At 38.5% G+C, this 26,724-nt stretch overlaps 1 protein-coding gene across 1 annotated transcript; it reads right to left on the bottom strand.

Moving 5' to 3' along the window:
* Positions 1–793: 793 nt before the first annotated feature.
* RBPJ (recombination signal binding protein for immunoglobulin kappa J region) lies at positions 794–22,255 on the bottom strand. The gene is made up of 10 exons (XM_026037746.1): positions 22,222–22,255; positions 19,109–19,204; positions 11,956–12,121; positions 10,333–10,507; positions 8,931–9,068; positions 8,605–8,717; positions 6,765–6,905; positions 3,527–3,682; positions 2,842–2,945; positions 794–2,726 (listed from the first exon to the last, which is right to left on the bottom strand). Exons 2-10 carry the CDS (start codon positions 19,195–19,197, stop codon positions 2,411–2,413), a joined length of 1,398 nt encoding a protein of 465 aa, XP_025893531.1. The 5' UTR covers positions 19,198–19,204; positions 22,222–22,255; the 3' UTR covers positions 794–2,410.
* Between the last annotated feature and the right edge of the window lie 4,469 nt (positions 22,256–26,724).

Consider the following 26,724-nt stretch of genomic DNA (forward strand, 5'->3'; position numbering starts at 1 on the left):
CTGAAAAGCTATTTAAAATATTCTTTGAAGGTTAAAAGGCTTGTTATGGTTTACCTACTCTGTGTATATAATGTCTTGTTCTTGAATATCCTTCTAAATCTGATACCTGTCACTTCAACTCTCAGTCTAATTAGTGCTGAAAAACCGTGGCCCTTGAACGAAGCGGCACTGTAAGCTACTGATGTGCTTCTATCAAAAACACTGTGAAATGATTCCTGCCACAGTTGACAATTAAAAGGAAGTTATGTAGCACATACACAAGTAAACAGATTTGCAAGTAAATGCCAGTAAACAGTTTAAGAGAGAGATAAGGCCACACTGAATTCTGCCCTTGGTCACTGAAACAGAGCTGAGGTGAGGCAGTATTCACTAGTGCTACGAACCGGCATCGCGACGGCGTCGTGGGGAGAAGTATCGTGATACGGAGCATGAAACACGAAGGCCTGTGGTGGAACACGAATGCATTTCAGGAGGACAGTGGCACTGACTTCAGCTATTAGCTAAGCGTGTTTTTGTAACCGGTTTCTTCCTTTAACCACATTGTCTTCAGGAGACACCAGCCATGCTGAAGGGAGCGCTGGAGCAGGCATCGGAGCGGAGCATCGCCGCTGACAAACGTGGTGCGGAGCCGACGCTTCCACGGGGCGCTGCCGCTGTGGGAACTGGGATGAGTGTCGGGAACGACCGACCCTCTGAGGAGGTTGAACAGAGCAGGCAGCACGACGCCCTGCAGAGAGCCACGGCCACACTGCACGTGTGGCTCTGGCTGTGGGACAGGGCAGAGGCTGAACACGTAATGAAATTCGTATTTTGGCTTCTAGGGTGGAAGATGACACTATCAGAACTTGTCCTGGGAGTCTATGGCTAGTTCTGTCACTACGGATGCACTACCGGGATCTATTTTCAAAGACGTGATGAAGCAGGCAGAGGGCTAAAACATGGCAAGGTCAAAGTGAAAAACAAACACAACAACCAACAAAGTCAAAGTGCAAATGAGCCTTAAATTTATGATGGAGAGAAGACTTGAACATTGCACAAGCTGTTGGCAGGGAAAGAGAAACCCACAGGAAACAAGGATGGGAGGAGGAGCTGACATCTTGATAGTGCTTTTACAGTTTTCTATTTGCCCATTGCTAAGTAATATAATTTACTTCTAGGTATTATGGGTATGACCACTTCACAACGAAAGCACTTTCTCAATACAAGTCTTACACCAAAGTCTGGCCTAATTTACTCAACAGGATGAAGGACAACATGCTTTTTGTGATTCGCAGTGATGAAGGGCATCACCTACCAATCCCATTTGTAGCACATACTTCTCATGATATTTTAATCACATGCCAACAAGACAGAAGACATGCTGCCAAATGAAGTTATTGGGAACAGTCCACTTCCGAAATAAAACATTTAACTTACACTCAATACAAATTATGTACAAGATTAGAAAACCTGAACAGATCCTGGAACATTTTCTGATGCAATATGACTGAGCAGGGAAGAGGGGGAGAAACCCAGTAACAACCCTTCAAAAACACCAATGTTTGCCTGTGACACGAACAATCATCAAGGCTGCTTGAGATGCCACTTTAAAAAACCTCATGTCATGTTAGAACCTCATGAATTATCACTATAAATACATATTAAAAAAAGGAAAACAGAAATAACTATTAACAATGACTGAAAACAGAGCACTAAAGTTAACATACATTGCATGTATTGCAGGCAAGGCAGAGGCATTTTTTAAAGCTTTTGCACAGACTTCATATAATCTTAAAAAAAATATGCTGGCCTTTACAAGGTTCTACTTGCTGAAATAAAAACAATTTCAGTTCATAAAAAGTCACAAGACTTCAGTTTAAAAAAAGGAACAGTTCCAGCCACAGACCAAAAATATATATATTTTTTTTTAAACTGGAAGAGTATGGTAATTAGATTATACAAGCATGGTCAGGCTTGGAACCTGAATATACTTCAGAGCAAGAGCTCGGAGGAAAAAAAAATATAAACTATTTGGTAACAAAAGTGTACTATATGTTGTGATACAAAAAAGGTATGGTGAAAATGTACCTTTTATACTAAAGCTTATACAAGTTCCTTGGTCCATAAAAACTATGCTGTGTTCATGTTTTCTAGTTTGCTCAACATGTATCCCAGCCACATTTTTATTTCTTGCCCATTTAAAAAAAAACAGCTGAAAAATAGATTTTCAATAAAGTCCTTATGTTTCAGATGTATTTTTTTTTTTTTTTATTGTGGCTTCTATATTTAAGATCAGCACTTGCAGGTAACAAGTCAGGTATCAAATAATATCACCTAAAACGGAAAGGTGTTTTCCCACGAAACCACAAAAATTGTTCTCTTGAACGTAGCACTTAAAAAGTCAGTTGAGAGTCCAAGCGAACACCGGTAGTTAGGAAACTACAGTTGCTGTAGACGATGTGACGCTGGTGGGGTTTGTACTGACGTTTGTGTAACCTCCCTCGCTGTTTGTGTTTGTTTCGCTAGAGGCCATGAGGCTCGAGTTGGCTCTGAGGATTGCTCCAGCAGCACTGCAGTGGGGCCGTGGCCCCGGTTCTGGGGTGTATGTGAAGGTAAGGCTGGTGGAGTAAATGATGCCGTCGTTACGGACCAAAGTTACTGGGACCTGCACGGGCTGGCGGACCCACCTCCAGCCCTCTCGAAAGGCAGAAATATCGGGAACGACACAGAGCATGCTCTCGGCACACCTGAAACACAGCACAGTGAACTCAGAATAGTGCAAAACGGCTTAGAAAATTATTATGTGCTATTCAAAGTAGCCAGGAAAATGTAAGCAAAAAAAAGCAGGGCAAATTTCGGTACCTGTACATGGTTTCTGCTTCCACATCCCCAAACCAGACGCGTAAATTTGGAGTGAAGTTCTGTCCCGTGAGTTCAAGCATTGCTACATCCCCGCCACCGTTCAACTGCAAAGCGGGTCACGAGAGAAGAAAATCCAACCAACACAGATATGTTAGTAAAACCAAGCAACCTCCCCTCAAAACAAACACACAAATAATAATAATTAAAAAAAAAAAAATCACAGGAGATATTTCCTCCTAATTCATACACGAATTCTACACAACACCTATGTATGAAGAAATAACTCATTTAACAGATACTGCCAAACAACTGGAAAGCCTAAAGGAACTTGGAATACTTAGAATACTTAGAAAACTTAAAATAAAGCAGTCAATAAGAAAGGCTTTGGAAACAAAGATCAAAGAATCCTTCACAAACACATCAGCAAAACTCCATGATTTTCAACAGCAGCAAGCAGATTTCCTCAATAAGGATTCAGTCTGGCTTCATTTAAACTGTTACCGGCTGCTTTAAGAGCCAAAATAAATTTCTAAATAGCAACATACAGCAAGGTAATTTCCTTTTTATAGGGATGGTAACAAGGTTTTCCTACAATAATCCATAAAGGTACTAAGAAGGTTAAATCAGTTCCACAAAATATGTTCACATAGAAACAGTTTATTAAAAAAAGAAAAAAAAAACTTACTTGAAGACTTTCTACAACAGGCACAGGTGTTACTGGAGCATGGACGGGTCCCATCCCCTCATAAAACGTGTATTCTGCTTTATCTGTGCTAATGATTGTCCAAGAAGCTCCATCATTAATCATTTCTTTATTTGGTTCTTTTGGGCATGGAGTGGCCTTAGTGAGAAAGAACAGCCAAAAACAACTGAGTCAGTAACACAGGCGGATATTTTTAAAAATGCTTCTTATTGTTTTTCCTCTAACAAAATGCAATAGAGAAATAGTTGCACACTGCTCTGCAAAACTGGTAAAAAAAAACAAAGAAACTCTGAAAGCACTGTAATTCTTACCTATGATGATATAGCCCACTCTCAAACCTACTTGCCATTTTAATTTTGGTTCTGCTTTCAAAGTATTAACATTACACAATAACCATTAACCAACCACAGCACTGAGAACAAGCTACCTTAGCGTAGATTTCTTTTGTATGATGACAAAGCGATCAAAACTGCTGCAGATATAATGAAGTAGATAGACGAAGTGGATATATGTAAAATATAGTTTATTAGTTGTTTTAAATTGTTCAAGAATTTTTTTTCTTTTTTTTTTTTTTTAGAATTTCACCACCACCCACAAAATGATGGAAAATGCAGACATATTTGAGTGTTTTAACAAGGCCATGAGCAGAAACTGCAACAGCAAACGAGTCAGAAATTTTCGTTGCTTCCTTTGAAGTGTTACATAGTCTAAAAAGATATAAAATATATCAACAGCTGTATTCTTATGGCAATATTAGCTTCTCTGAACAATTCCGTGGTCTAACAGCCAATATAGGAAAGCTGCATGTAAGGTTAAACCCAGGCACAGGAAAGAAGGTACTCAGAAATCTAATTCCTAAATTCTGTCTGTTTTCTTTCATACAGCTCAGGATAGCTGGGTAAGTTTTCACTCTTATTAATGGTTAAACTTCAATTAGCACAAACTGCCCAGATAAAAAGAAGCAGGGATGAACGCTGAATTCAGATGATATGATCAGGTGAAAAAACACAAAAATAGCGTGCAAGGTACGCGTGCAACTAGGGTAGTGCCTAGAGACCTTGGCCAGGTCAGCACCCAACTGATACTGAGGTTTCTTACACTACTAGCCTAACTTGAGAAACTGTAATCTACTATTTTGAGGCAGGACATTCCTCCTACTTGATACCAGAGGGGGGACAATTCCTGAGGCTGAATGGGCTGACATGCTCCACCTCCAAACAAATAAAAACATGGTTATGAGAAATGAATGAGTTGAATTGGTAGCCACAATTCAGGTTCCTGGAGTAACCACTGACAAGTTTTTCTAAATCACCAGCTTGATGTGCAGTGGCAACCTAAAAAGTCAACACAATTTTGGGCACCATCAGAAAAGCAGAATAAGGTATCAGACATTAACTTGCCATTGCACAACCTTGGCTAACCCATTTCTACAGCAGCATGCAATTCTGCATGCAGGGAAGGGCTTCTAAAATCATCAAGGACTTGGAGCTGCTGGTCTTGGGAGAAGAAATTAAGATGACCAAGATTCCAATTTGCAGATAAAAAAAATTAAGATGATAACAGACAATGTGAATGCAGAACTATTACCAAATCCTGTAACTAGGAATGCCATGGAGAAACAATAAGTTTATTCACGACACATGCAACTAAAGCTCTCTACACTGAGCATAGGAAATCTCTGAAACTTACTGCCACATGAGGTTGCAGAGAAAGCACCAGCACATTCCAAAGGAACCCAACACACTAATGAACTGTATGACTACAAACTGATACTGAAAGGTAGAGCCAGGAGCATCCCTAATACAACAAATGTGGATGCTGGCAAGCACAAGGGGAATAGGCTACAGAAAGTGAGCAGGGTTTGCCTGCTCTCTCTAGACAGCATCTCCTACAGCTATTGTTAGAAATAGATGTTGGGCTAGACATGGACTATGGTTCTGATCCAGTAAGGCATTATTTCTATTCTTACTACGTTCTCCAGAATATAGGACCATCTTTAGAAAGAGATCCGCGTGGTACTTTGGAAGGTTCAATTTTCACATAGGTTCATCCTGACTTGGTCACACTCCTCTTTAACCTTCTAATTTCTCTATACTCAGCTATTTCCATAAACCCAAGAAAAAATCTGGCTTTTTACTCAGATCACAGCTCAGTCCCTTCTCCTAGATCTCGCATTCAGCTGTAAGCATGCAGCAGAGGGCAGCAAAAGATGACACACGTGCCTGCTTCCTTGATTCTGGTCTTATGGTTCAAAGGAAGAAACGGATAAAATGGGACCTCTCTGCTGACACTGGCAGGTAGTGTTTACTGTCTGCAGTTTTCTCACTTATTAAAGGGCGAAAATGGCAAGTTTGGCTGATTTTACTCATCCAGGAAGCAAATGGTAGCCTTGCTTCTCCTATGCTACTAAAGAAATTCAGAAGTGGGTGTCCTCGGCCTTTTAGGCTAGCCCTGCCCTGTAGAACATTCATCTCTGTTGTCAGACTGAGCTCCATGAGCGATGCTCAAACTGAGGAGTGTCAGGATGTCCCTGACTAGCACAAGCATTTCCAGGATGCTGAACAGGCTCTTAGAGAAGGAGTTGCTTCTTCATTCAGCTCATCCCCAACAAGTAGCCTGAGAAAGACCGAAGTGCAAGGCTGATTCTCAGTCACTGCAATTCCTGCTTCTTTCTGTTCTGACAAGGGCCTTTGCCCATTATGAGGAAGTATCTGCTAGGTATCTGTCTGCTATACATGGGCACTAGTCTTTTCCCTTCAATTGAGGGGAATCTTAAAAAGGTTAGGTTGCCCCTTTTCCTACCATTCCTATCTTTATTACCCTAGAAGCTTCCTATGCTACTTATGTTCTTGAGCCATGAGCAAGACAGTGCATTGCTGAGTTCCTAAAGACAAAATATCCTGAGTCCTATCATTTCTTATTTTCTGTAAGTTAGGAACAGACACTCTCATAATAAGTAGAGCTTTACTGGAGCATGTCAACTTGTTCAGTCAAGCAGGCATGAGGGGATAAAATACAAATTCACTGTCTATACAGGTCTGCAAAAGGGATATGAGGAAGAAAAAGCCTATCTGAAACAAGACATTACTTTTCATCCTTTGTATTTTCAAACTAAATAATAGAATCACATTCAAAAACAATCACACAAGTGACATTCTGGGATTATTTGGAAAGGCTGCAACCCTACTTCTCATCTAGCAGAATGGGCTAAACAACTTACTTGAAATTGGATTATTCTCTCCTGGGAAAGGCACAAATACATTCTCTCAGTGTCTTTAAGGTAGAATGCACATTTATGGAGCTGTGATACTGGATCATCTGCGTCTAATAACGCTGTCTGTTTATCCACTTTTCGAATTATCTGTGAATGAGAATTGCATGTACACAGTTAGGAGAACTCCTGCTTCCCAGTACACTGGAGATTACATACATAATGTTAGCAAAGGAAGTAAAAGGTCATATTCTTAACTTAATACCTTGCTCTTCTAATACTAACATTTGATTGATAATTTCTAATACTTCTGAGAACAAAAGTACAACATGAAAATGATGCTTGGTACTATAACTTCAATGTAATAGGTGCTGCATGCATATATATTTTATATTGTTTTCTATGAGAGTGGGGAAAAAAGTCCATGCTAAATCTACTTATGTTTCTTTTCCTGATACAAAACAGCAGTAGGTCAAGTACTAAAAACCTTTCACAGAAGCACACGCTTCCACTATTGATAGCATTAAGAACTGACAGTGGCAGACTGGTTGCTGAACTAAAGTAGCCAAAAATAAGAATTACTTTATAATTATTCCAATGTCCTTAAGAATAATTTGGCAAGCACAACAATCATAGTGCATCAAATGAGAGTTCGTCATTAAATGTTACTTAAAGACAACTGCAAAGAACAATCATTCCTTACATCAGTGAGTTCAATGCAAAAATATCTGCTGTCTTAATTCAAAGCTGTTACAATTATTTTATTTTTAAAAATTAAAAAAGTTATTCCCTTACAGACAGTGGAAATCTGTAGCTTGGAATTTTAACTCAACTTCTAGAAAAAAGTTAATACTTCATTTTATGCAACATCAGCAGAAGCAGCAGCCATAGTGCTTGAAGATTTCTAAGCCGACAATCAGAAAGCCAACCATGTCCTCTGGGATTTCTAATGATAATAAATGGCATTATTAGCAATATAATTTTCAAGGTTAACTTGTTTCTTCAAAGTTCTTCGTATCAACCTATAAAAAGTCTGCAAGTTACCTTTAAATCATGTCACCTTCAGTCTGTCTTGAAGGCAGCACGACACATGTTCCAAATAGCAAACACAACAGGAAACTTTAGCTTGACTTAGTTTAAGCTAAATCTACCTATACATATTGGTTGCATATGTATCCACCAGTATTTTTTTTTTCTTTTTTTTTTTTTGGTTCGTGAACCTTAAGTGCTTCTAAACAGTTTTCTATCTGTGACAAAAAAAGAAATCAGTTCAAAAAAATTTTTTTTTCCCAATGTTATCCAAGATGCAATTACAATGCTACGCATTTACACAACATGAGTAAAGGTCCAACATGTTTCCGCACAATACTGGTATAATTATTTATCTTTAGGAGCACACTGAAGTGCTTTTAGTTTCAGTCTATAAAGGATTTTTTTAAATGGCGCTAAACTCTTAACAAATAGAGCAGTCCTACTGACTGCCAGGAAACTGCTCACCTGTTTAATACACGTATTTATTTTGCTACACTGGGAAATGCAAAACCATGTCTACTTTTAGGACTTACACTTTGTTAAAAAGAGCCTTCAGAGCAACTTACTTTGGCCAAAGCTTGAATTTTTAGAATTTACCTGTGTTTACTTTATAAATTGCTTGTCACTGACATGATTCATTTGCAGATCTAATGTGAAAAATAAGCCCTTGTCAAAACGAATGCCCTTTTCCATATAAAGCACACATCAAAAGGAAACACATGAAGCCAAAACTTATAAAGAATGCAAACTCAACTACGTAATTATGCTAAGTAGCAAGCTACAAATTAATTACAGCATTGGAGAAATTAAACTGTACCAGTCTTGGGAGTGCCATGCCAGTAACTGAGCATACAAGTTTGACAGTCTGCCCGTAATGAATGTAGCCATCTCTCACTGTGAACTCTTCTCCTTCTGATTCATCATCATCCACTGCATGAAATAGGAATTCCACATTATTTGTTTTAAAACATGTCTCTCTTGCTAGGAGGAACATTTAACAGTGCTCTAATACATGAAACATGCACCCAGTAACAAAATAAATCTCTACTTGGGCAATTTATAAGGAGGAAAAATGCAAGACTTTCTTTGTGGGGATGGAAGGAGGGAGGTGAGAAAGAAAATACAGTTTCAGTTTTTACTTACAGAGGTGAATGTAAAATGCTCCCCACTGTTGTGAACTGGCATGGAAATTACCGCCTTCTACGTGCAAATATCTGGTGCTAACTGTTTGGGATCGAAGTCTATTAAATAGTGCCACTTTTGTCCCTGATGCAATACATACTGCAAGGAATACATACAGACTTGAGATTATACAATTACTTCATTATTACACAGAGATGCAACAAAAAGTCACAAATACAGTGAAATGATGAATGAGGGAAATCAAGAAGTAATTCCTGGGATGTATGTGGGCTACTTCTAGTGATCATTTTATTTGAGATATATGGAAAAATTATTCTTACAAATCATAGTCAATTGAAGGGAAGACAGACATAACTATATAAAATTGTAACCAGGCAACGTGAATTTTTCTCAGATCTGAACTTATTTTATTAATAAGTTCATTCAAGAGGGAGAAAATCTAGGTCTGCTCCCCTAAAAAAAATTCAGCTTACCTATGATTTTGTCATCAAAACGGGCATGTTTCTTCTACTTGGCTCATATTTACTGCCCATCAAAACTGTCTGAATACAAAGTCAACAGTGCACAGCGTGAGCCCACGGGCAGGGGCTGCACAGCAAGAGGCTGCTGCAAGCCACGCTGCAAGCGAGCAGCCCGGAGCTCCACCACCTCCCATGGGTGCATAGGTTCCAGCCTAGCACTGACCAAAGAGTCTCTCAGAGCACTACTGACAATAAAAAAACAAAAGAGGGCAACTCTGGAAGTGCTCCAGTGGAACACAGGCAAAAACTTGGGAGGAAGAGTAACAATGCTCCCAGTCGTACATTAGCACCAGAAATATCTTTAGATGGCAAAGAGGGTAAGCAGAGAAATCTGTGTGAAACTGCACTCAACAGATTTCTTAACCCATTACTCAAAAGCGAACGTGCAAGAGAAATTAAAAATCAAATCAACACGAAAAATGGCATGAGACAGTATGAAGCTGAATGTGATGTGAAAAAGTGCAGTTTGGTAACAGTGATACTCATTTATCAACTTAAAAGCCCTTCCTTTGCTATTGATCAAGACATTCTAGACACCACATCATGGCAGCTTGAGAGACCCAGCACCTTAGACTGTGGAGATGAAACATTTTTGACATATTTGTCTACACAGATTCACTCTTGACAATAAAAAATTCTGATGAACCTTCACATTTACCAAGTAACTAAGTTTGACTGCATAAAACTCACAGACAGTATAATCTCTTTAAATTGAAACACTTCAAAACAGAGCAAAGACTTCTGAAGTACATTAAGAGATACTAGAAAGTAGATTTTTATTACATTTACTTTTAGTCAGTTCTCAGAGTATGCAACAAAAAAGGAACAAGAGGCAAATTAATTGCTACATAAAGAAGAAAAACTACAACACAAATACTTACAGTCTGCATTTTTCAGTGACTGTTTCTTTTTAGAAGGTTTGGAGATGACTTTGATCCGTTTACTGAGGAACACACCAATGTCGTCACTATTGCCATAAAACATTTTTACTGATAACATGAAGTGCTTTCTCTTGTCTGAGTCAGATATGTACAACGTTTTGGCTGTGCAATAGTTCTGTAGGCAAAAACACACTATTGTTTCTTTTTTCAAATCAAATGAGTTCAAGAGCCTACATACATTTAATTATGAACAAGAGGGAATTTCCAAAATCACTTTTAAAAAATGTTTTCACCATCTCTTACCACTACAACTTAAATTATGTCTTCTAATTGATATGGAGCCCTTTACATATGTACTACTGTTTAGTTTTGTGAATGACTTCAGTACTTTAAATTCTTTCTACAGACTCTGCTATGACTGGAAAGCAGATGAATGGGGACTATAGGTATAACAAAGTAAGGCCTGAGCAGGGCAGGGTACTAGTAAAAATATTTTAAGTATGGCTGTATAGGTAATACAGTGGGTATGCACAAAAGGCTGCCTGCCCCAAAACTCTGTTTGAGCCAAACCTTTCAAGAAGGGAGGAGAGGAGATGGGGTTTTGAAACACCAAAAAGCTACTCATGGTGAAATGTTTAAGCTAAATGACAACAGAGGCTTAGGTATCTCAAAAGGAACTTCCCTTACCATTAATTTTAAGGACCGAGCATTCAGAAATTGCACAAAATGGGTGTTTATCTTGGTTCTACACTAAGCAGGCTTCTGGGAAGTTACACCAAAAATGCTAAAACCCACCATCTTCAGCACGATCCTGCAAAATCACATGTGTAAACTAAGAGGTATACATGGCACGAGCACCCTGAGAAAATCACTTGGTAACAACCTTGTTCAGACCAAAATCACCTCATCTGCAGTGATTGCGTCACTAGCTGCCATGGCAGCCCTACGTGGCGAAGCCAGTAAACTCAGGCAGAGTCTATTATACACTCGAAAAAACCTTCAGCGAGATAGGACATTTCTGAGAAACCTGTGCTACAAATACTGCATAGCTACCTAACACTGGTTATTAAGTCACCAGCCAAAACGGGCACCTCCACGCTGCCAGTTTTATTCCAACTAGTTTCACTGATATTAGAAGTATCCTTTAAAACGGTAGCAATTGACAGCACCGTAAACAAAAAAATCTACTAAATCTACTCAAATGCTTAATTTTTAGTATTATGAAGCAAATGGACTTAAAATCTACCTCTAGCAACAGATGCTGTTCAGATACTTCCTTGAGAAGATAACCCATTCATATAAACCAGTGAGATGGGCACAGGACAAATGAAAACAATTTGAGATAGCAACTGTGCTTCAGTTAATCTCTGATGCCTAGCAAATAAATTAACAGTTTACTGACTCAGGATCAGGAACATGGAATTAAAAGTTACTATCCTATTGGGATCCCAGGAACCATTGGGTTCACTGATTCATGCTGTCCTATGTATTTTTGAGTTTTTCAGGTTTTTTTTCCTAATCACTTAGGTAGATTATCTGCCAGAAGGTATCAATAAAAATCAGGACAATCCTTGACAGATACATCATACAGTTCTAATATCCTTTAGAGTAATTTGAAATTACCTTTCCTTCCAAGTTCAGCTGCTGCATTTCTTGGTCACTGTTTCCTATTCCAATGAAGGCGCAAGGTTGGGATTCTTGCTCAGTGCAACCATCTCTTTCCATCTGCTCTTTTTTTTTCTTCCATCCACTACCCATGAGATATACACATGGAGGAGGACAAAAGAACCTTAAAAAGAAAGATGCATGATGAGATTACACACAACTTTTAAGAAAAAATATTCAGACACAAACTGTTGCATACCCAAAGCTTTCTTGGTGGTTTATATTTTGCATTCCAGTTTATAAATACATAACCTTCACTTGTCTCGAAGGTTTTCTAAAATGCGAGTCAGAAGCAGGGAAAAAAGCAAAAATAGCATTAGGTTCATTACCTCGGATCACCTTTCCCATTCAATATGATAACTAACGGTCCGCATCTCTCTAAAATGACAATGTTTCACCTTAAGAAGTGATGACACACTGTGCTCATGCAAGCGGTCAACAGGATGCAATTCTTCCTGCAGGAGTAGCTCCACAAACTGTTTTAATGCGCAACCGTTGACTACAGTTTCTAAATATTTAGTGCATCAGCATTAGCAAAGAGAAGCTCCCTATTCTGCCCAAACCTAAATCTCTTTTATAAATAAACGATTTTACATCTTCACCAATAACTGCAAAGGACATGATTTGCTCTCTAGCAGCACTGACTGAAATCCATCTACTGACTAGGTAGGTACTAAAAGGTAAATTCTAACCGTTTGGGGGTTTAGCCACAATTAAACCAACCATTGGTAAAGCTAATATCCCAAGTGAACTCCTACATTATTCTTATAGATGAGACAACTGAATTAACGGATTACATGTATTATTAAATACTGAATTAGCTTTCATTAGTATAAGTCAGCTCGATTATCAAAAACAAGTTTTAAACACTAGCTCATTTATTCAGTACAATTAACTTTAAAACACTTAAAAAAACATAAATGTAAATAGATTAACCTAGCTAATAGGTTAACATAGCAATATGTTTAAGTACTTGGAATCTAAATAAATCCAAAGTTTTGCAGTCATTTCAGTTAATCATGTAGCATTAATATATATTCCTTGGTAGCTAAGCCAAGAAGTAAATTTTAAAAGTTTTATTACAATTCAGAATGTTTCAATGGTTATGGTAACTATCCAGAATAAAGTATGTATATATACAGCTTAAATATCTACAGAAGTTTTTCAAAAGCATCATTCTGTGGTTTGAAAAAACCATCCCCTACAGAGAAGAATTAGTAAAAATTTTAAGTCGTGAGGTCAAATGAGATGCATGCTTGGTAACTGCATTGAATTTGGGTAATTGCATTGAATTAGTTCATGAAGTTATTTTTATGAAATATTTAAAAAAAACCCTTAACAAATATAAAATGATATTAAAAAAATCTAGCTTGCCCTTTCAGGAAAAAAAGTATGTATCAAAAAATGTAGTACTTATTCCTTCTGCTCCTTTCAGGAGCATAGAAATTTTGATAAATACGTAACTATGAATTAATGGAAGCTACTTGTAGAAATAAACTAATCCAAAGTTCAACTATGAATACTTTTCACATGCTTATTTCATCAGTTTTGACTATTTGTATTTTATTCTTTGAGGGAATTACGGGCCATAGGAAGGTCTGGAATTAATTTTTTGCAATTGTAAAGTGGAGAACACAGAGAGCCAGGTAGAAATGGACTGAACTGATTTTCAAAGCAGATGTTTCTTTATTGAACTGTCAACCTGAGCAACTACACAGTAAAGTATCTCAAATATAATATTTTAGACTTCTGAGTATAGTGCAAGAGCACTGCACATTCAGAGGCTAAGCCATGGCCCACAAAGATGAAAATTAGCTATTGGACATAGGATGGATTATTCCAACCTTACTGATGTTGGAACTAAGGTTCTCAAGTTTGAAATTCACAGATAGGAGAGAAGTAAGCATTAATAACTAACGTTATCAAACAGCACACATGGTATATTATTATTTGGTTTACTATTCTGTCTTTTGCTCCTTATCTTCTGCTACTTGACATCTGTTTCAGTTTGCTTCATAAAGATGCAGAACGCACCAACAGTGGCATATTAATGATCATGGCTGGATTTCTTTTACCTGTGATCTACAACCTTCCTCTCTCAAAGGTTTGATCTGAGAAACAGGAATGTATTTTCTAGTTCTCAATTGTATTTATTTCATACATCAGATTAGTGCAGACCGCATGATCTAATTATGCTTCAGATGCTTCTTTGCCTTAAAAGATCATCTTAAGATGACAAAGGTCAAAGCCATAAGAACACATACAAGAACTTACTTTCCATATGGTGTGATTTATTCTTCATGTATCACCCAATATCTAGACATATTATATCTAAACTAAAAATCTATTGTAAGGCTCATCTACTGCTTGTTGTAATTTCCAATGTGTTTCAAACAAAAGAGAATTACAGAACCAAGTAAGAAATAACAGCTTTAGCACTGCACTGAGGAATTTTTGGTTGTAGACAATTTTGACCTAAACATTTAAAAACTATATATAGATATACAAAGATGGGAAGATTTTTTCTTAGATCAGCAAGGGAGGACAACGAGCCTGCCCGTGTTCTGCTTAAGAGACCTACCTACCTCCACATCTCAGGAAGAGGGCGGCAGATGCCGTGTTTCTGACGCACATAACACAATCTTATGATTAAAACTATGAACTGAACTACAAAATTTATGAACTAGCTATGAAGTATAACTACATTTAGAAAGATGTAGGTTCCCCCCCCCCCCAACTGAAGTATAGATACATTAGTCAGCTAACCAGGTTCTGGAAACACACGCAAGCCACCAGAAGAGAGCATCCCACAGCTAGTCAACTTCTCAACTCTCAAAGACAGTGCCCGATCCCTTCAGGCAGAACAGTTTTACTAGAAGCATTTGATAATTTCCTTATCAGCAACTATAAGCTATTTCCCGTTAAGAAAAATTAAAAATGAGTATCAATGTTTATTAACGGGACAATCCTTAGCAAATACAAAACAAAATAAAAATCAAACTAAACCAAAAGAAGGCCAAACGTTTCAAGCTCTGCTTTTCAATGAGCCACTGCACAGTAAAGCTAATCACACACTCAGCTTACTTTTCTCTCTCCTGTATTTATCTTACTGGCTAGAACACAATTAAAACTTTCAAGTCTTTTTCAATACAAGTCTTCTTCACTTCCAACCCAGCTCAGGTGTAAGTGTAGTCCTTTGAACAACTACAACCTCTAGATGGCAATAAAGACCTACAAGAAACAGGCTTTAACCCATTCGCGGAAAGAAGCTAAAATGCTCCTTTAAAATTAAAATACATAGGAAAAACACTGGAAAACTATGAATCATGAAGTAAGAAAGAACATTTTACAACTTAGAGAATTTTTAAGTTTGGTTAAAACTGTCAAGAAGAGGGAACTATCTGGATGGTCACAATTGCGATGGGTTTTCTGAAGGATCAGCCTCTCATTCAGTCTTCAGTTATAGACAAGAATAGTTTGGTGGCTTTTTACTTCATATTTACAATCCCTGGATATAATATACACGTGTTTAACTTTTCTATCCAGTATAATGTGAACAAGTCATGAGGCTCCACAGACTACTACTTTTCACAGAAGACTGAAAAATCTGATCTATAAGTAATAACTGACATAATTAGTTTTTCTAATTAATAAATAATTTCCATATAAAAAGGAATGTACTATGAGAGAGGCCGGCTAAGAAGAAAAAAAGACCAAAAAAAAAAAAAAAAAAAAAAAAAAAAAAAAAAAAAAAAAAAAAAAAAAAAAGAAAGAAAAGAAAAAAAAAAGCTTCCAATGTTATTGATTGAAAAAAAGAAGATAATATTGGGAATGGCATCATTCATGGAAAGGGCAGGGGTTCTATCTCCAACATAAAGGTCATCCCTATCCTTTTCCTACTGATCCTTTTAAGAGGCACAAAAGCAGTAACTCAGTACAATAAATGGGACCAAACTGTTAATCTGTCTATTCTGACACGGCTTTCCATTAGCCTGGAACACTTTTCCATGGCAGGAACATCAAGCTCAGGTTTGTCTAAAGACGCTCCCCCTCATTCCAAGTGACTTCAGGGGAAGAGCAAGAAAATTTATTGTGTGTTCGTTTTAGTGACTCCATCATCCTGACTGCAGGAAGAGAAGGTGGAACAGGCTGAGTCTTCAGCCTCATTTGCAGCATTGTTCTTCATTAAAAAACAAATCTTTGCCTTCACTTAGCGGCATCTACCACCTTACTCTCTTTCTGTTCAGGGTGACAGCAGCAGGTAAGGTGTTCTCCTTTCCGTCTGTTGGTCAGGGCAGGAGATCTCCCCATTATCCACAGAGTTCAGGGCATGAACCCCTCAACAGTTGTCTTTCCTTCTTAGGTGCTGTAGAAACCAACAACATCCACTGAAGAGTGTAACACAAGAAACTAATGAGGAACAATAAAGTGCTGCAGTGCTAAGGGGAAAGCAGGGGAGCCCCATGGCATGCCCTGGAAAAGGCAATGCACTCAAAGAGGTCGATAAGCGTGGCCCAGAGAGGTGCTGGGGCAGAAACTACAGAGGCTCCTTCACTAAGAGCTCTAAAACCAAACGCAGCTGCAACACCCTGCTGGCAGAGGCTGAAGCTCAGGATAGATAATACTTTGCAAGCACCACTCAGGCTCACGTTCTATCACCAGCTCCATCCTGGCATCCACAATACTTCAGCCCTTCAAACAGTTGAATATTCACACTGTTCAAATGGTGTCCCTTCCACTGAGGCTGGGAGATTCTGCAGAGACACATCTCTGTGAATGGAAAACACACAACAAGCCCAAGGCCCATGTTCATTAGGGCTGAACATCACCTGAGCCATTAGCCCCCATTACCTGAATGTCCCTGACAGATGACAGCCACTCAACAGGAGGCGTCAGACGGTAAGACCTGAACTCCGGATCAAAACGCAGAGTATTAAGCTTCTCATCTCCCAAGTTCTTCTGTTAAATTTAACAGTACTGGCTTTATGAAAAGCTAACAAGAAGGGCCCATTCAAGGGAGGAGGAAGTCAACACTGTACTAGTACGCGGCATTTCAGAAACACCATCAAACCAACAGAGAAAGTCTCCACTTGACAACAACCTTAAAGTCTCCTCCTATGAACCATATTTAAACCAGAGCATAAAATAAGACTTGTGAAGCAAAACTCCAAAAAGTACTTATTATGCCTAACTTCCAATTTTGCTATGCAAAGCTTGTTAATGATAAATATTTTCCATGACCTTACAACAAAGTTTAAAGAGTGGAATAGAAGACAGAGGGTTTTTTGAGCTTCTATATTTAACTGCAAGTTAACTGCTGAAAGTCCTTTTGCAATTACAAGTTTTATTTATAAAGACAGTATAACATAACTTATTTTGTACGGATCAAAATTAATTATATAAATGTTCTACTGTAACCCTGTAAAAATATGAAGAGATATCGTTCCATAAAAATAAATATGAAATAGACTCTAGAGCAATAGTGCTGTATAGAAGACACTGATCTTCAGAAAAGCTACTGAATACAAAAAAGAGCAAGAAATTAGTTGACCAATTCTATAAGACAGCCTTAAGTCTTTCCTACCTTTGAGTCCAATGTGGAAGATCAAAGGTCTGTTTTGCTATGAATAAAACAGCAATATGAAAACAAAATAAAACGTCAACTTGATGCAGTCTGAGAAGAGAAGCTAAGTTTCATGAAGCTAGATCAAGTTAGTAGAAGAACCCTCATGAAGTCCAGAGTAACAGGACTAGTTATTTAACTAGTTACTAAGCCTAGTACTACTCAGCAGTCTTGCTATGCAGGGAGACACCAGTTACCGGCTCACAGAAGGTTATCAGTACTCGAGAGCTCAATACTAAAAGTGTTTTGTAAGGGGATCAAGGAAAGTGCACAGGCACATTCAAGGCAGTAAGAATTTATGGCCATGCTGGCTTTTAAGTGCACACAGGAGCTTTCAGAAACTGCTAATGAGTAACAGTTTAAAGGATTAATCCGTATTCTTCACAACACTTCTGCGAATCTTCTCAGCAGTAATGGAAATTTTAAGAATCAAAACAACAAAAGTTATCTCTGTATTTTCTCCCTTCTATTAATGCAATCTGTTTTCCAAAAAACCGAGATACTGAGCAGGTCTGCAGAATATGTTCCTATCCACATGCACTGCTCTGGCCACGGCGGGGGGAGGGGGGGGGGGAACTTACTGAACTTACTCTCAAACTATGCAGAAATTCACTTCTCTCTACAGGGACACCTCATTTTTTCAGCAGTAACATGTTTAATTCATCTGCAGCGAGCATTAACTATGCTACACAGTCGGCAAAGATAGCAACCAGAGGTTCCTATACAGTCAGGGTAAGTCTTTTTTGGCTGGGGAGCTTATTGAAATAGGTTGAAAGTGTAATTTACAGAGCACTGTAGAGAGGAATATCTCCCACACATACACACAATACACTTTTTTTTTTTGTCTTGCTTTCATATCCTTCATTTATCAGTGATTTCACATTTCTGTATCATCAAGAATTTCGAAGAGATCTAAAAAAGCACTTTTGAGTAAACAATTCAGTGGAGCTGAATATGGACACTGCCCAAAAGAAACGACTTTAGACACTGGCTATCGTGGAAGAAGAAACACACTGAAAGACCAAAACTCAGAGACAGAATAATGAATGGAATCCAAACAGTTAAAAATACAGTGTGCATCTCCATAATTCAGAAGCATTAGAAAGTTATTTGTCTGGTAGCATCAAACTGAAAAATTTTCAGGCTTATTTTTGATGGAGTCCTGTGTTGTAACAGTTTCAAGATAAAAATGAACTTCTGAGAACTGTTAAAGGCATAATGGTCTAGTAGGATACACATAAAAGTGAAGAACAGTAAAATTCCACTTCTGCAATGCGATGTGAGGAAGGGCATCTAGCTTAAGCTCCCCTATTCTTCTTTTAGGAAAGCAACGGTACAAGAACCACCTAACATCCATACATGAAAACACCCACAGCACCATTTGACAATAATATAGTCTGAGAAACTTCACTATTATGCACCAAAATACACACTATGTTTTGTTCCCCCAGCTGGGATCAGTGGAAGAAGACAGGGAAAGAAATTTACCTTTTTTCATTTCCATATGATTTCTGCGCAACTTTCGCATGCAGTATTAGCACTGTTTGATCACCTCGCTCCTTCAGGTAATTTCGCATTGCTTCCCTAAAAGTTAAAAGACAAAGTAAGTTTTGGAGCTCTTTTTGGTTTATATTCATAATAAAGCAGAGAGCTTTAGAAAAACAAATATAATTGAAATGGGGATGGGGGCAGAGAGAGACTGCCAGCGTATATACTAATAGGGTCAAAATAACCTTGCATTATTTCCTAAGTCAACTGTACAGTGAAAAAAAAAGAAAATAATAATCTCATATTGAACTTGCGGTGGTCTTTGGCCATCTACCATCATTACTACATTTTCCGAAGCAGAGGATGAAATATAAAAATTATGCTGATGTTCATTTCAATGCCCATCCACACACCACATCTGATTTTACAAAGCTCTGTGTTACCAATATTTCATTAGATACTTCATTAATTCAATTTCATCTCCCCCATCAATAGTTCAGTTCCCATATTAGTGAAGACAAATAGTTCAGCTTTTTTTCCTGTTTTTATTAATGAAATCAATGAATTAACAGATTCATGTTTTCAGGAGTTTTCCTTTGAAGTTTAATCCTTCAGAAGTCTATTGGTCTGTTTTTCCAATCTTTCTCTTTCCCGCACTAGGCAGGTAAAAAAATTTCAGATTTCACTTCCTTCCTCACAACTGTAACAACAGAAGAGAGGTAAAAACTGCGATCACCTCAGAGACACCAAGAGCCATTCCTCGAGAGAAATCCTCTCATTCCTGGGTGCAACAACCTAACTGGCCATTAAGCAGCCTGCCAAATTCCACCTCTGGGGCTTTAGCCGCCCTAGAGCGCACAGTAGCACCTGTAAGTGCGAGGCAGAGCTTTTGCAGGTCAAAAGCCTAAGTGACACCAGCCAACTCATCTTTAGAGCCACCAACCAGAGAAACAAATCCCAAGTGTGACAGGAAGTTATATGAAGTGCTGAAACTGCAGAGCAGGAATTTTTGGTGAACTGCACGCAGCTGTTGAATTCCCTTCGGACAGACCAAGAACACCAAAATAAACTTGTGCTTTGGCTTCTTAGAGAAATGTTTCCGGTGAGAAAAGATGCAAGATATAAGCAACATTTCGTTGATTCCCAAATTTCCCTGATACAGGTTCCCAGAGCAGGGGGCTAGGGGAAAACCCCACTTTGTTAAAAGTGCTTCCTAACTTCTTACGTTTGACTTGCCTGCATAGCAGTACAAACAAGCAGGATACAAGAGCAGACAAAGTCGACCTGAAAGCTGTTTCAAATTTGGCTTCACTCGCTATATTTACATTTGGCTGATATTTGGGGACATGTATGTCTAAGCATGGAAGCATGGATGTAAGAACCATCTCAAAGTGCGTATACAGGCTTTCTTCGGTGTCTCTGCTTAAGAGTACATTTTAAATGACAATATCTAAGCACAGTTCACTGTGAAGTTATTACAGTGCACTTCATTATGGCATGCGTTAACTGCTTTTAATTAGGTTTAAAACTTTTTATATCCAAGCTTGTAACTTGAAATACTCCATTAACACCTGTTTACTAAATGCTTTTCCCAATCCAACTAATATTAAAAATAAAGAAAAACTACCCCAAACCCAGCAGCCCCTCCACCTGTAATAACAGTGTGGTGCTAGCTAATATATCACAAAGAATTTGGGCCTTTTCCGCAGCCCAGTGGCTACAGGGGACTCACTCTTGGGACAATCTAGGACTGTGACATCCTCCTCCAGAAAGCCCCCCGCCCCCATTTTTCAAAAATAGCACTATTATAGTTTACATTTTAGTGTAAAAAACAAGTAAGACCATGAGTAAAGTTGTGAATAGTTTTATTCTTTCAAGGATGTTGAGCAACAGCAACAACAACAAAGAAAGCTGGATTATTTTCTCGGGAAAACACACGAGCAAGTTTTCCAGAGCTTGCACGATGAACTTCTTATTAGAACACAACTGTTCATGCCAAGATTTTACTAAATGATCTTTAATTTTTGTCATCGTTGTCTTTAAATCAGAGATTGCAAATTAGCAACTTGAGGGGGATGCTAACAGGTGGTACAGCTCAAAAAGCAAAAAATCCCATGACTTAAAGCTTAATTTCTTGAAATAACCCAGAAAATAAGCAAGTCCATGGGAAAGCACTACATTCATTTAATCACTTGTAAGTCAGTATAGATTGCATTGAAATGCAAGTGTCATACTCAGCCAGAAAGGCATTGAGACAAATACCCTGCCACAAACACAGATGCTTTTTTCCTGATGGCTTCTGTGAAGGATCACACCTGCATTCAGGACCGAAGGCGGCTAGAGCAGCAATTGGTGTCTGAGCTTTTATATAGTGTTATTGCCATACAGGAGTGTAAAAAAGACTGCAGATTTTTTGTACTTCCAGTAAACAGGATTTAAACCCAGTAGTTGCTTATAATCAGCACACAGCCTATGATATAAAACAATAACTACTTGTGCTGAAGGCAGCACAATAATTCGAAAAAGACAACTATTCAACAACACTTGTTATAAACGCTTGCAAGATGGCACGGGAACAACTCAGGGCCGCTCTCTGCGCTCCTCCTACACACTTTTCAGGCTGGACTGCCTTAATGGTACCATGTGACATTATCCCCGACTGTTTAACCTTCATCAAAATCTAATTAAGATCATTCTTTGACAAGACCATGTTAATTTTGCTCTTAACTGCAGCACGATAGCACTAACAAAGCAGCTGAAATTTGCCAGGAAGGAATGCTGTTTGACATGACTTCACAAGCCCCTTTTGCTCAAGAAAATAAATCTGACTCATCTCTGGGGATTTAAACCTAACCAGATTCACACTCTTGAATAATACACAACAACAGATATATGACACAAATACAATTTCAAACCTGGCATTTTGAAATTCATATTAAAAGTCATTGTTCAGAGTTTTGCTTCTTGCTCATTGCTTACAAAAACTGTAATTTAAAAAATTTAACACTCTAGAATTAGCAGCCCATAATTTTTTATCTATCTTTGAAATTCTTTTGCAGATGAAAAGGGTATGTTTATGAAATTGATAAAAATTAAAATACTTCAATGCTTACCTAGTGAGACGCTTGGGTTGAGGTCGCTCTCCAAATTTCCTGAAAAAAAGAAAAGATGCTTATTTAAAACAAAAACATTTAGTCATAGTTTTACAGTGAAATATAATCCCAATTCTACAATTGCTGGACGTGTATTATAAAATGGTGCATTTTCTTCTCAATTTCCTAAATAATATACTATTAAAATACCAACCACCTCCATGTAACAACATTTTCCCACAATGGCAAAGGCATTCTTTTATTCAAAAGACAACATAACTTTCATTCCTAAACATCTACAAAAAACACAAGTATTTCATTTATGTAAGTTATTTTAATGCTAAATCCACTTTCCATTCATTTCAAACTTAAAAGACAACAAAAAAAGTCCTTACCAACTCATTCTTTGTTTTTGTTACACTTTTAGCTAGAGCCGCATTCAGTTTCTCTCAGAAATTGCTTTTGGAAAGTTGAGATATTACAGCTAAAACCAGTTATTATCAACATAAGATTGATTCCGAGTTGGCAAAACACAGTGAGCACTTCCCTTCAGGACAATTTCTCAGAAATTGGTTTCTCCTCAGTGATTTCTTACAGAAAGGATGACAACAGATTTCATGTATGCTGGTACAGACATACAAGAAAACAGTATCTCCTATGAGACACAGCCAAGCATGATCTAAATATATCCTGCTATACATTCAGTGTTATTTACCCATAAAGCGTTTTCAGACAGCTGCGTTTTCCCCAGGCTTGAGCACTGCCCTTGAGAGAATCCCCCCTTTACACTAAAACTTTCCATAACAGCCTCAGCTCTCATAAGCCAGTGAACTCGCAGGGGACAGAAACACTTTCCCTAACAAAGACACCCCCCAAACAGATTAAACCAAAATGGTCTGGTAAAAAAACCCTGATACCAGCAAAGGCAGGTCTGCCCCTCTGTTCTACCTGGTAAGGAAGTATAACAAGAAATTAAAATGAAGACAAAAACGAGACGTCATCGGCTTCGAGACAAGCACCTAGCAGGTTTAGCTTAGCACCTTTCTGCCTAAGAACAAGCGGGCACAAGAGCCAGCGCATCTGCTTGAGAGCCTTCGGAACCATCTGGGGGACTTGCCAAGCTCTTTGATAAGCTGCTGTTTCCCTTTATGCTTCCTGGCTAATGGAATAAACCACCCTCTAATATATATCTCCCTACATGGGAGACGGAAGATCCCTGGAAGAAGCAGGGGATAAGTAAAAACTGATGCAGGAAATCCCCCTATTTATGTTGTGGATCTGTCCTGAACACTACAGCCAGTGGCTGCCAATTATTTGGTCCATTCCAACATCATTTCAGTGCTTCTAGGAAGGTACAAATTTAATACAGAGTTCAAGCCACTTAAGCAGTTATGCACAACAGCACTCTCCTAGTAAGGCAAGAACATCCAGAAAACTTTAAGCAATTTTTAAAGACTTAAGAAACCTGTCTTCTATGGTCCCATCTATCAAGGGGGATTAAACAAATAATCTGTAGGACAATAATGAAATTAAAATGCATTTTTACAGTAAGTCTGAAGCCCTCTTCCCGTTTCCCTTTGTTGGTGTTAGCACACTGCCTACTTGTTTGGCCTTTGCGTATTAAAAACCATTCAAAATACTGTATTTTAAGTTTATATGAAATAAAAATTCTTGCTGGAAGGTACATTTGTACTCATTTTAAATTCCAAGGCCACTGGGGAACCCCTATTTCATTTCAGCTTTGCTTCCCGCTGTGCCTACGCTGCTGGGCCGGGACGTGACCTCAAGTGCGACTCGGAAGCTCCAAGAACCTTGCGGCGGGAAGCGCTGCCCGCTACGTGCCCAGGCAGGCGCGACAGGGACAAGGACAACGGCAGGGACAAGGAGCGGGGACAAGGAGCGGGGCTCAGCGCCCTCCGGCCCCGAGGCCTCCCCCCTGCATCTCCAGCACGTGCCCGGCCTGTGCACGTGGCCTCCCCTCGCAGCACTGCGTGTTCAGCCACGCTCTCCTCCCCAGCAAGGACCGTGGGTGGCAGAGGCCACACAACACATCCCCTTCAACCAGGACCCGGTGGACAGAAGAAACCAAAGATGAGTTACGTGGCTTTATGCACTGCTGGAATTTTTGTTCCAATCCCACTGCACATCTTAATGCACAAGGAACAAGATAACAACTAACAAGAAGCATTCATACTTGGAGCAAAGGAGGTATTACACATACACTACACTTGCTTGTAGCGTGGCCTACAGACCCAATGCAAGGTGAGGACACTGGTATGCCAGAAGTTGCACAACATAAAGTCCCAGAAAAAAAATAACGTTTTTTTTCTTTAGCAAATCCCGCAAAGTAGTCACACCTCCACCCTGCAGGTGCAGAGCCAAAGCACCACGTCACCCTGGGATGCACAGGGTTTCACTGCAGGTTCAGGACAGAAATTGAACCCCAACCATCTGACACTCCATGTAGCACCTTATGAAGCACATGACATCCTTCCTCCTCTTCCATCCAAAATACCATCAGTATCAGTTTTGGAAAACGTGTAATTGCTACTCCTACATAAAGAAACTTTCTGAAGAAGTGATGCCACAACTCGATTTGATATATCTTTTATTATTATTTAAACGTACAAGTAGGGTAGAGTAGAAAATGAGGAAACTATGGAAAAAAATGCCTCAAATTTACTTAAAGCCTGGTGTTTGATCCTATGTATTTCAATTCAGCTAATTTTGCCCCAACAGTCTCACTTGAACTGATGACTTGTGTTTTAGGATCCTATTCTTTGTTTTCAACAAACAACACATTTCCCTACCCCTCAAAATCTTTTCCAGCATCCCATAAAGGCTCCTCAGAAGCAAGACCTCTAGATTTTGACTTACAAAGTACTTGAATTAGTAGAAATTTTGTCAAAGCTAACAATACTTTAGGAAGTTATTTCCTTTTCTAAGGGAACATCATGAATCGTAACGAATAAGTGACCAATACATATGTGAATAAGGTTGACTGGCAAGGAATTTCTAGGCAGCCAGCAGAAAAAAAACCTCACTTTTCCCACAGCCCATAACAGTGGAAGAAGCTAGAATCCATGAATTAAGAACAATTCTATATACTTACTTAAGCAGATAGTGGAAAAGAATAAAGAAAGGAGACGAAGAAAATACATAAGAATAATCAATAATTTTCACAAGCAATAGGCTAAGACCCTTTAGCCTTTGACATGCGAGAGAGTGACAAGCGGATGCAATAATCATTAATGGGACGGAGAACGTGAATGTCCTGGAGGTCGTAATTACTGCTGAAATCAAGATACACAAATCTGATGGGAAAATAAAAAAAAATTTACACGTATTCTGTTTATCAGTTCATTTGGTTTATCCAGTTCATACATTTTCAATTTGCTGTAGGCATCTGTATTTACAATGCAAACTGACATGCAGAAACTACCAGTGGGAAAAAACACATTTTTTCTTCTGATCACGTAAGAATAATAGAGTAAGAAGCTTTTTAGTTTTTGTGACGTCAAACGTGTGAGAGTGCAAGCGCATTATCTACAGTTTCGTACTAAATGACATTGAAATATCCACAATCATAGACTGGGCAAACTTCTGTATTTGACTGGCATATTGATGAATGAGCCAGTTCAGACATTTCAAGGTTACCTCTCAGAGCTGAGAGGTTGCAATATTTTCCTTGAATAGCTTTTTGTGGAATTTCTTTTTATATTCATCTTTTTTTCTCCCACTCTTCATTTCTATCTTGAATATATACAGATTTACAAATTAAAAAAAGAGACATGTGATAACACGGATCACAGTTACATTCCTACAGGGGCTATTAAACAAGCTAAAAACCTATAATTGCAATTCCTCTTTGTAAATCCACTCTTAAAATTTTATTTGAATATTCTTCACCATTTCCCATCTTCTTTCTATACTGTGCCATCCAAGATTAAGCACTTTCAGGTGTGCTATACTGGACTGCTGGACATACAAGCAAACTGCCACTTCACAAAATTCAGACAAACAGAATTTTTCCAAGTATTTCCCTAAAACACCACATGCAAACCAGAGAGTGAGCATTATCCACTATAAGAGCTTGCTGCTGTAGCTAATGGTATTTGACTAGTTTCGCTAAACCTTTTAATATTTGAGGGTTATTTAAAAAATAGCACAAGATAAAGGTGAAGTTCCAAATATTTTCAGAAAATGTCATAATTCCAGGTCTTTTTGCAACGCTGAGACCACACACACACACACTACCCACTACGCTGCTGCAGGAGCATGAATTTTCACTGCTTCTATGCAGCATCTGCACAGGACCATGAACACAAATCAAATCTCTCAGTTATCACACACCAAGTGCTCAACTTCTCTCTCACACAATATTGCCTTCTGCTGCTGAACTTAGTGCTCTGAGCTAAAACTTCCCTCGACAGCGCTACACTCAAGCCAGCTTTGGAGAGAAAAAAAGGGACAAGATAGCTTTGCAGCTTGCAAGGAATCTATATAAACACATATAGACACATT

This window comes from Nothoprocta perdicaria, unplaced genomic scaffold, assembly GCF_003342845.1.
Source record: "Nothoprocta perdicaria isolate Ctin4 unplaced genomic scaffold, notPer1 scaffold_2, whole genome shotgun sequence".
Taxonomy (NCBI): domain Eukaryota; kingdom Metazoa; phylum Chordata; class Aves; order Tinamiformes; family Tinamidae; genus Nothoprocta; species Nothoprocta perdicaria.

Coding starts and splice junctions, on each gene's coding strand:
- RBPJ (XM_026037746.1), bottom strand. CDS start 19,197: ATGCGAAATTACCTGAAGGAGCGAGGTGATCAAACAGTGCTAATACTG. Junction 10,508..11,955: donor AGCTGAACTTGGAAGGAAAG/GTAATTTCAAAT, acceptor TTTTGCCTACAG/AACTATTGCACAGCCAAAAC. Junction 3,683..6,764: donor AGAGAATAATCCAATTTCAA/GTAAGTTGTTTA, acceptor TTTCTCACTAAG/GCCACTCCATGCCCAAAAGA.